Source organism: Pan troglodytes, chromosome 1, assembly GCF_028858775.2.
Source record: "Pan troglodytes isolate AG18354 chromosome 1, NHGRI_mPanTro3-v2.0_pri, whole genome shotgun sequence".
In the NCBI taxonomy this organism is placed as follows: domain Eukaryota; kingdom Metazoa; phylum Chordata; class Mammalia; order Primates; family Hominidae; genus Pan; species Pan troglodytes.
Genome location: NC_072398.2, coordinates 123,757,617 through 123,767,562, shown reverse-complemented (window position 1 = coordinate 123,767,562; position 9,946 = coordinate 123,757,617). Strand labels below are relative to the sequence as shown.

The following is a 9,946-nucleotide window of genomic DNA, read 5'->3' as shown; positions in this document are numbered from 1 at the left end:
CACAAGGAGAAAAGAACTCTCCCCGGGGCTTCCATCGGCTTCTCTGGGATCCTTCGCATTACTGTGCTGGACGCTTGGCGGTGTCCATCTCCGCCACTCCGGATTCGGGATCTGAACCGGACTCCCTTTCCATTGGCTGAGGGCAACAGAGGCCATCGCCTCTCCATTCAGAATGGCGCTCACCTATTTCTCAGGACCGACTGACCCATGTTCAACTGCTGTTCACATGGAACCCTTCTCCACTTCAGCCTTTGAAGTTCTCTTTAGAATATGTGCTACTACCACCAAGATCTGCACCTGCGGCGGCTCTGCCCGGGCCCAGCCCTGGGCTTCAAGACTCACCACAGTGGCCCTCCTACTAGACGCGTAGCGTCCACGGGGCTGGCGGGCGGGGGGGGTGGTGACCTCCACACATACACTGCTTCTGTTCACTCTGGACTGCTGGCGATGGCCTGGTACAGGCCCGACAATCCAGTGCCATCCATTTTCAGGGGAACCCTGACTAATACAGGGATCATTCAAAAAGAAGACTCCAACTCTTAGAAATCAATTTAGTCACTATTTATTATATTGACATATTTACAAAATAATACAAAGTGAAATACCACTCTAATTCACCATATTACACAAGGGCTGCATACAGGCAAGACAAAGTATATGGACAACATTTACTTCTGTCTTTGGTATTAGAACTCTACACAAATCCGCAGCATTTAAATTTTCCAATACAAAGTATTAAACGTGGACAAAGATGTAATTGGTAATGTCACAAAAAGGGGCTCCAATATCCTCTGCTAGGAAACCCCCAGGCCCATGAAATGCAACAGGAAGACTAAACACCATTTATAAGGAGAGGGTCTATTGACTAAAATAAACAATACATGCTACAATACCATCCACAGGAGTGTTTCTGCTTGTGTGAGGCTGCTCCCTCCATAACAAAGTTCGGCTGACGGCAACAGACAAAACATTCCCGAGACAGAGTCGCAGATAAGACTTTATAGGAAAGAATCCATTCCAAGAGTACACTTTGAGGTGTAACTTTACTGTACAGAACATTTTATAAAATACATTTTTGTGATCATTTACACATATACAAAGACTTAAATGGTTTTAGCAAATAATAATTTTTCTAAAACACAATCACAGTTTACATAATTCTGAGGTAAAGGTCTTGAATCTATCCTAGATGAAAAGTCGTAGCCCACGAGGGTCTCTAACAGGGGAATGTGTCCACTGAACCTTGAGTTCTGGCACCCAGACGGATTGATGAGAGGGCAGGCTACACCTGCTTCATTTCAGAGATGATTCAAAATTTCAGAACTTAATGCTCCTGGTTCAGTTCTACTAAGTTAATGCTTCTTTTTTTTCCCAACATGTAACTCTCTCAGTCTTGTCAGAACACAACTTCTGCTATGGAGGAAATATTTCCATCAGGAAAGGGCCAAGTTAGTGTCTTAACTTGACTGCCTTGAATGGGGACTCTGGACCCCAGGAAGAATGTATTTAGGCTCCTCACAAAAAAGAGTGATGGCTGGGCAAAACAAATGTACTGCAAGACCCATCTTCCCTCCAGTTAATACACTCCCAGGATGGGCTGCAGAGGGGGAGACTCTGAGAGACGCTGGAGGCCCACAAAAGTCCATTGACCCTCTTTCTGTCCCAGAAATGAATAAAGGACCCAGTTGTGCTTTCCTTCCAAAATCCTCAACAAAGTTGTTTGTGCTCCAAGAAAATGTGGGAATAAAAAAATCATGTCCCAGGTCATCTTTGTGTGTGTGCGGGGGAGGTGGATGGGAGGAAAAGGCATGTATTAATAGATACTGCTGCTATAAAATGACATAAATTATAGCCCTTGATCTGTTTCTGTAAACAATGCCAGCTTATTCAGGTTATTGGCAACTACCCCTAATATACCTAGCCCAGATCCTTTCATAAAGTCAAGTGCTGTATTTCCAAAATAATCCTATGAAATCATGAAGGTTGTGAAGGTTTAATATGAAGACACCCTCTCTTTTATGTGCTTTTTTCACCTTTTATAAAGAAGTTTGCAAATATAATCAGGACACCAAATGAGTAATTAAAACCCTTCAGGGATAGCTCACTTATGATGCAAACCTGAGCACTGGCCTCATATTTTATAATATCATGAGTAACATCTGAGGGTAAAAGTGTTTGCCGGGCAATGAGTCACCTTGTCGGACAATTTAAGACAAGTAAGGCTGGATCTTTCCAGTAAGCTGCTCAAATGGCAGAACTCCAATTTTTCTTCATGCTGGGAAAAGGAAAATTACACTTCTGCTTCTTTGTACCATCAAATAATCTGGTGAATGGCATGTGAGAATAAAGCAAAAGTGTATTAAGATTTACTGATGACTGGCATTCATGGTATCTGACCAGAAGAAGTAAAGGCAAGCACGAACCAACGTGTTTGCAGGGCTCTTCTGGGAAGAACAGCTCTTGGTTTTGCCCTGGTCCCTGACAATGACAGACTGGCAGGCTGTTTCTTGCACAGCTCTAGGCAAGCCATTAATCTGTCAGTACCAGCATCTTTAGAAATCTCAGCATTAAGACTTAGGAGGGGCTAAGGAGGGAGGATGTTGAACAGCCAGAAATGCAGCTTTTTAAACACTTCAGTTAATTCATGATGCTGTGCAGGCTTCTATTTATCCCTTCTCTGAAATTTTTGGTGCAGGGTGCAACACTGGATTTGAATTTATTCATCCTCTTCCACATATGTGGATGGAAACCAGCCCACCTAAAAAAGAAAAGCAACCAACATAGCAACATGACTTTGTATCTGACATTTCAAAGGATTCTACAAACAGAGTATTTTGTTTTCATAACACCCCAATTAAACTGGGGTTTTATGTCCATTGTAGGTGAGAAGATTGGTTTAACTGCTCTTAGAAGCCTAATAGAGTAAATGATCGAAATGGAGGAATAAAATAAACAGTGTTCTAATCCACTAGCACACAAATAAATATGTAAATTAAGTATAATACAGGGGGGCTCTGCTGCATAATGATTCCTATTTCTGCTGTAGAACAGGATGAAAAGACAGAGATACTATGTCCAATTCTTTCCAATTTACATCAGCAGTTGTTATAGATATTTTGCAATACACATAAAGTTTAGCTCTATGGCTCAGGGTCTAAAAAGAACTGAAATGCTCCTCGACTCTTTTCCAAGCAGCAAGCTGTCCCACTTGCCCAGGTGAATTTTATTTATGTCACTATCATATTCATTTCAAATATTTTCAGCGAGTCCCTGGTATCAGCAGAACACAGCACCAGTTTCCAGAGGGCAGAGGCCTGTGGGCTGAAAGCTGTAATACAGTATAGAGGCTTCTCCCTGGTGCCACAATGGGTGCAAACAACTGCTCAGTCCCCTTCTTTCACATGCACCAGCACATCGAGAGGGCCAACTTACCCTGCCATTTACTTCTCCTCTCCACCAGCCATTTGCACTCATCTTTGTGTAAATCTTCACCACATCTCCTTTCAACAAGGACAACTCTCTCATATCTCTTGCACAGAAGTCATACCGAGCGATGGCAATGCCCAGCACTTTTGGACTTAACACTGTCAAGAAATGACAAGCAATGACAGTAGGTTTGCAGTTCATTAACAACCATAACAACCTAATCAGATGAATGTTATTGATGCTATCAAATGCACAGTCGTGATTTCATTACAGACCAGTGATAATGGCAGAGGAGCTTGAAAGCAGCAGAATTGCTGTTTCAATTCAATCAGGTGCAAGCAAATTCGCTTCATAAGTTTAAAGAACCATTGTCCTGTTTTTCCATTCTTCATAAGAACTTCAATCAAAGTAAGGACTAGTTTTTATAAAAATGAAACAAAACAAAAAAACAAATTAAAAAAACTCGTTAATATCTAAGTATCTAAGGAGATAGATTCTAAAATAATTTCATCATACACTTCCTATTGATGGCCCAGTAATCTAACCAGCACCTCCAAGGTAAAGCTTTATGTTTTTATCCAGTAACTGCTTTAACTAACACTCAAAACAACGAAATATTTTGCTCTGATGTCAGTCTCCTGTCAAATCTATATTATCACTTCTGGTTAAGTGGCACTTTCTTCCCTAACAAGGCTTTCTATGTTAAAACTATTTGGGGATAAATTTAGTTATTGTTTTCTATATAATTCACCTAAGTGAAGAGGTGTGAATCAGGTCTCACAGAAGGAACACACAAATACTATCTATATTTTCTTTCTTTGAAACAAATACTGCCTTACAGAAAAACTTTACTGATGTATCTAATCAAAAATAAGATGTCAGGGTATTAAATCTCCTATGTTCAGAGTTGAGTTTCTCTGTGTGTGTGTGTGTGTGTGTGTGTGTGTGTGTGTGTGTGTGTGTGTGTGTTTAATATTCGATGGCAGGAGAGGAGCTAACTTTCTCCCTGGCCCTGCTGGCCCTGTTCTGAAAAGAAAACTCCATTCCAGTGGTTCATGTTTGTTAGTCTCTAGTGTTTCATGGCACGCTTTATATTAACTTCTCTACCTGTTGCTCTTTGGGGTTATAAAGTGTTTTCAATTATATGTTCAGTGATTCTGAGAATCACTCATCGGAGGTTGGTGAAACTTTATAAATCTTAAATGGTAAAGGAACTTAAGTGTAAGAAAAAGAGACAAATGGGAAACACCAACCATCTGTATTTTTAACAGTTCCCAGGGCTCAGGCAGCAGAAGTTATGACCTGTGTTACCCTGGAAGAGCCTGCCCACTTGGCCACAGGGATCTCTGACCTATTATTCATGGCTTTGTAATGACAGAAATTTTTTTAGACTCCAGGTGTCCATCATGAAATAAATGAATGGCAATACTGTAGATTTCAGAACTGTAAAGGGAGTAAAAATAGGTCATTTTGTTTTCCTGTTCAGGACACAAACCACTTTAATAGCTTTCTCACTGAAAACTGTCCCATTACTGGGGCACTACTGTTAGAGTCGGTGCACATAAAAACACCCCTGTGATGGAAAAACCCAATCATCAACTTAACTGTGTGGTGACCTTGCATAGGTCTCCTAACCCCTCAAGGCCACATTTTTTCTCATCTATGAAATGAAATGTTTGTACTAGATGACTTCTAAGTTTTTTCTAGTTTTAAATTCTATGATTTTTATTGGGATGTGCAGGTTAATTTTTAAAAATCGGTCAGAAAACAGACTTTATCTAATGTATACCCTAAATGTCATGTAAATAGCCATTAAACTCTCTGGGTAATGACAGAAATCAAGACCAAAATGCCCACGCACAAACTGAAGAACTGCAGAATTCATGGGCGCCAGTCATCTTTTCAAGTAATGTGTACTGAATTTTACTTTTATATTTGAAAACAAAGTTGGGATTTTATTTCTATTTATTTTCTTCATGAAAATACATAAACACTGGCTTTTTTCAACTAAACTTTCTGGTCTTCAAGAAAAATAATGATTTTATAGATTTTCATCCCCCTTTATACTTTCAGCCCCATCCCTCTGCAAACTCTCCCCAACAGATAAATTATAGAATGTCTCATGGCATGAGCACACACACAAACACCAGAGGAGTGAAATGTCATGATGAACGGTGACTTTATGACAGAGAAGAGTAAAGTGCATGGTGGTAATGGAACTCGAGGGATTGTCTGTGAGGAGATGTATCCATATGAGAAGCCATACATGGAACTCAAATATTTTATTTGCAAGCAGAAGCAAGTTGAAGAGACAAATAAAAGTAGTAAAGCAGTACCTGACCAGAAAGGAGTGGAAGAAGGGGGAACAAAGCTGTAGTCTGGAGGAGTTACAAAAGAAAAGCCACAGAACAAAGAGGGGGCTTTGAGAAAGAAAGAAAAAGAGAGAAGCAAAAGAGCATTTAGGTATTGGCAAAAATATCTCAACACAACCATTTTCACCCACTTCTTTCCTATCACCATTTCTAAATGAAGAACAAGCCAAACTTTTACATTTTGATAGACAATAGTATTTTGCAATTCAGAGCTGTCTATCCTTTTACAGGCAAACACAGAGAATACCCACTCCACATTGCCATCTTTGAACCCCATCCATCCAAGGATGGCCAACAATGGCCTCATCCTTTTGATGTGGTGCCCAATTCCCACTTTGTTACATCAGTGGAAAGGGGTAACCTGTAGATGCTTACTGTAAAGTAATCCTTCACATCAAAACTATTATAAAGAAAAGCCTGTAAGATGGTATCAATGAAACATGCAGAACCCATGGAAAATTCAAGAAAATTATTCATACAATTTGTTAGAAACCACCTCCATCCTCCCAGCCAAGCATGCCCATGCCAGCTTATTTTCAAAAGGAGAAAAGTACAATTAGAAATGAAAATCACTCTAACTCTTATAGCTGGAAAAAAGTAAATACATCCTCCACATTGTAGAGATGTACAGAAAAGGTACATGTCTATGGATGCTCTAAAACTTTTCATTTTACTTTTAATATAAGAGCTAATCACATTTATCAAATGGTTTTGAACTCTTAGATACCATGCTGAAAGTGCCATACTCAGTATTTCACTTAATTGTCACAACTCTAAGAGGAAGGCACTAATATTATTTCCCCTTTACATATGAGAAAAATCTGGACTCAAACCTAAGTGATGTGACTCCAGGGTACCTGCTCTCAGCGACTGCTGCACTACTGTGCAACTGCCACTCTGCTTCAGGCACCTCCGCAGGCAGCTATATAAATTGACCTGCTGATACCATGGTGCCACTGCAATGGAAAAGGAACGTGTGGTTGTATACTTTCTCCCAGTATTTATTCTCCCCTTCTTTCATGTCTTAGATTATGCATTGGGCTATGTTTGCCTAGAGAGAAGGCAACATTTCTCAGCCTCCCTTGCAGTTCGGTATAGCCATACAACCAAGTTCTGGCCAATGGAATATAAACAAAAGTGTCATGAGACAGCTTCTGGGACCTTTCCTAACAATACAGTGGACACACGCCTTTGCCTTTCTTTTTGGCTCTTCATTCTATCCTGCTGTCTGGAATGTGAAAGCTACTATCTTGGTTCATGAGGAGGAAAGCCTCCCCTTCAGGATGGTGGAGCATGAGCCTGAAAGAAACTGGATCGCTAAAGATTTCCCGGAACAGAGATGACCAGCCCTGCCCTCCAGCCCTGGAGTATTTCTAGGATTTTTTGGGGAAGAGAAATAACTATCTTCTTGAAGCCTATTTAAGGTTTTTGGGTTGCTGTTACTTGTACCATGGCCTAATCTGAACTGTGACAAAAAGTTTTCTACGGCCAAGGATGAGGTAAAAGTGAGCTAAGACAACTGGGAATGAGTTCACATCATCTTCCAATATATTCTGCCTCTGTTCAGGTAACTGCTTGACTTGACAGCCACAGAATTCTTCCAAAGTTAACATCCTTGTCATGAAAGGGTCCTAGGGATATTTGTGGATAGCAGTGACTTATTAAGGAGATTCCCAGACACCACCCAAACAGACTGGCCAAGAGAATTGGAGGGAGTTTAGTTATTCTTAGAATCAACGGCCTTGGAGCCCTCATATACACACTGATGCATTCATGACAGACTTTTCTCATGAATGGCCTCATGTTTACTTTTCACCTACCATGAAGTATACTCTTGTTGATAATCAAAGTCCTTTTCTATTCCATTGCACATTCTGCAGTACATTTTTTATTTTTAAGTATACTGATACATGCCATTACAACTAATTTTTATAATCAGCCCAAATCATTTTCAGCCATGCAGTAGAAATGGTACATTTTCATTTTCTTGAGATCATGATATACTGTTAGAGGATAGGATGCCACCTCCATTTTAATGAGCAAATGACACACATCTAAGTCTATTATTGGCAGAAAATCTGGTGCTAAGATTTCTATCCTATGTCTGTGAAAACTTCAGTTAGAAGCCCTCATTCTAAACATTACTTCTGTCAGGCATTAGAATTCTCTCCTTGGACTGTTTTCTTTCTTTCTTTTCTTTTTTTTTTTGAGACGGAGTTTCGCTCTGTTGCCCAGTTTGGAGTGCAGTTACACGATCTCGGCTCACTGCAAGCTCCGCCTCCCGGGTTCACGCCATTCTCCTGCCTCAGCCTCCCGAGTAGCTGGGACTGTTCTAAGTGTCCATCCTTGTGTCTCTCTCTCTGGGACTATTTTATCCATAAAGAAATAAAACACTATATTTCTCCAAAATTTTCAATGAAGGTAATTTACACCAAGAGTCTGGAATATAACAAGAGATAAGTTAGCTCTACAAGAGAGAAATGATAAGCCAGTGAAAACACAGTTAAATGCAAATTAAATAATTTCAACAATAGGTAGGTAAATTAGACAAGATAACCTATCTGTAATCTTAAAATATCTACTATTCCTGAAGGAATATGGGTAATACTTGACCAAAGGACTTGAAACTCTGTTTCAATTACAGAATATCAGGGTGCTAGCCCTGTCTCTTATCTAACTCTAAAAGCCTTATCATCATTTGCATTCCTATCAAGTAGCTAGAATTAGAATCCTCTTAAATCTTATCTAAAATATGATAATTCCATCCAAACAGTAGTTAGCCCTCACAGTTAGGCTTTGGCCCCGCTGCTGTCTTCACTTAAACTAATGTTTTTCCCTGATGAATGCAGGAGATTATTCAATATGGTTTGGCTTCTCACCTGAATTTCAGTCTATGGCTTCAAATGTTTTCATGACACTGCTACGAAGACTAGCTTTTATGTCTGATTTAATGTGTCTGAAACCAAATTCCTCATCTTCTTCCCTGTAATCTAGCTCAAAGTCCCATGTTTCCCCCCTGCAAGAACTCTCCTGTTCTCTCTGTGAACTAGCCTTGCAAAGTTAGTACACCGTTCAGCTCTCCTTGTCGCCTTTCTAAGTAAAGTGCTTTCTTCCTCTGCAATATGAAGTTAATCGTTCAGTAATTCTCAGCTGCACCATCCCAATTCAGGTATCTATATCATTCCTACTCTCAGAAAACTGCCAGCCAAATGGTCTTCTTGCTTCTGGCTTTCTTTCTCTTCTGTTCTAAATACTGCCTCACAGCAGCTCACCTTTGATGTAGAGTCTATCATGCTATTTGCTAAATTATGAAATCCAAACCCTTGGCCTGAATTCCATGACAATTCATAATCTGGCCACTCTTGTCTCTCTAATGAAATCTGCATCCATTTCCACATGTGTTCTCTTTACCCAGACCAGCTTCCTACTATCTCCTGAGGCCCTCAGCTACATTTCCAACTCCAAATATCTGCTCATTCTGGAATGCTGCTCCTTCCCTGACCTCTGCTGACCTTAACTTCCCTGTCTCAAAAGTCCAGCCCAGACCCCTCCCAGGAGCCTTCCCTGACAATCCAGACAACACTCTGGCCCCTTCTTTGACCTTTCCTAGCCCTCTGGTAGGCATTGCATCATGGCACTTCGTGGCTCTGATATTTAATTAATTACTGTACGTTCTGTGTTGTATCCCCAATTAGACAGCGATTCTGGAGGGCAGGGGCCAGTTCTAATATTGCTTCTGCATCCTCCACAGGATCAGGTCCAGTGCTAAGCAACTGAAGCTGCTGAATGGACAAGTATCTCGGCAGGGTATTTAATTCTGCAAGTTCCTTATGTCTCCTCCTTCCATTCCTTTAGCTCGTCTTCTGCTCACTTAAACTGCTCCATAAGACTTCCAACAAAGGCCAGCAAAACACCAAGGAAAGAAAGAGAAATATATTTGGGTTCTATTCCGCAGGCTTCCTGAGCACCACCATCTATCAGTGATATTCCTACAATAACTATTTTTTTTTTCTGAGATGCTGAACACCTATTAAATACTGTATGTCTCACGGCATTAACCATACTCTATGCCTGAGGAATCTTCTTAGGAGTAAAAGGTTAATCAGTTTCTCCTGCCACCCAGTGTATAGCTCTCAGCCAAACATTTA

General features: G+C 40.4%; 1 protein-coding gene across 6 annotated transcripts in view; it reads right to left on the bottom strand.

The window, feature by feature from the left end:
* Window positions 1-546: 546 nt before the first annotated feature.
* VAV3 (vav guanine nucleotide exchange factor 3) overlaps window positions 547-9,946 on the bottom strand; it is a 401,666-nt gene continuing 392,266 nt past the window's right edge. For 4 of the 6 annotated variants that reach the window (XM_016923599.4, XM_016923612.4, XM_016923606.4 and 1 more), the window contains 3 exons: window positions 5,763-5,846; window positions 3,433-3,584; window positions 2,124-2,758 (listed from right to left, as the gene is read on the bottom strand). In XM_016923599.4, coding sequence (XP_016779088.2) covers window positions 2,717-2,758; window positions 3,433-3,584; window positions 5,763-5,846 — 278 coding nt within the window. In that variant the 3' untranslated portion in view covers window positions 2,124-2,716. Of the gene's footprint in view, window positions 2,759-3,432; window positions 3,585-5,762; window positions 5,847-9,946 lie in introns of all 6 variants that reach the window. The other 2 variants (XM_016923622.3, XM_054685413.2) reach the window with 1 other exon arrangement.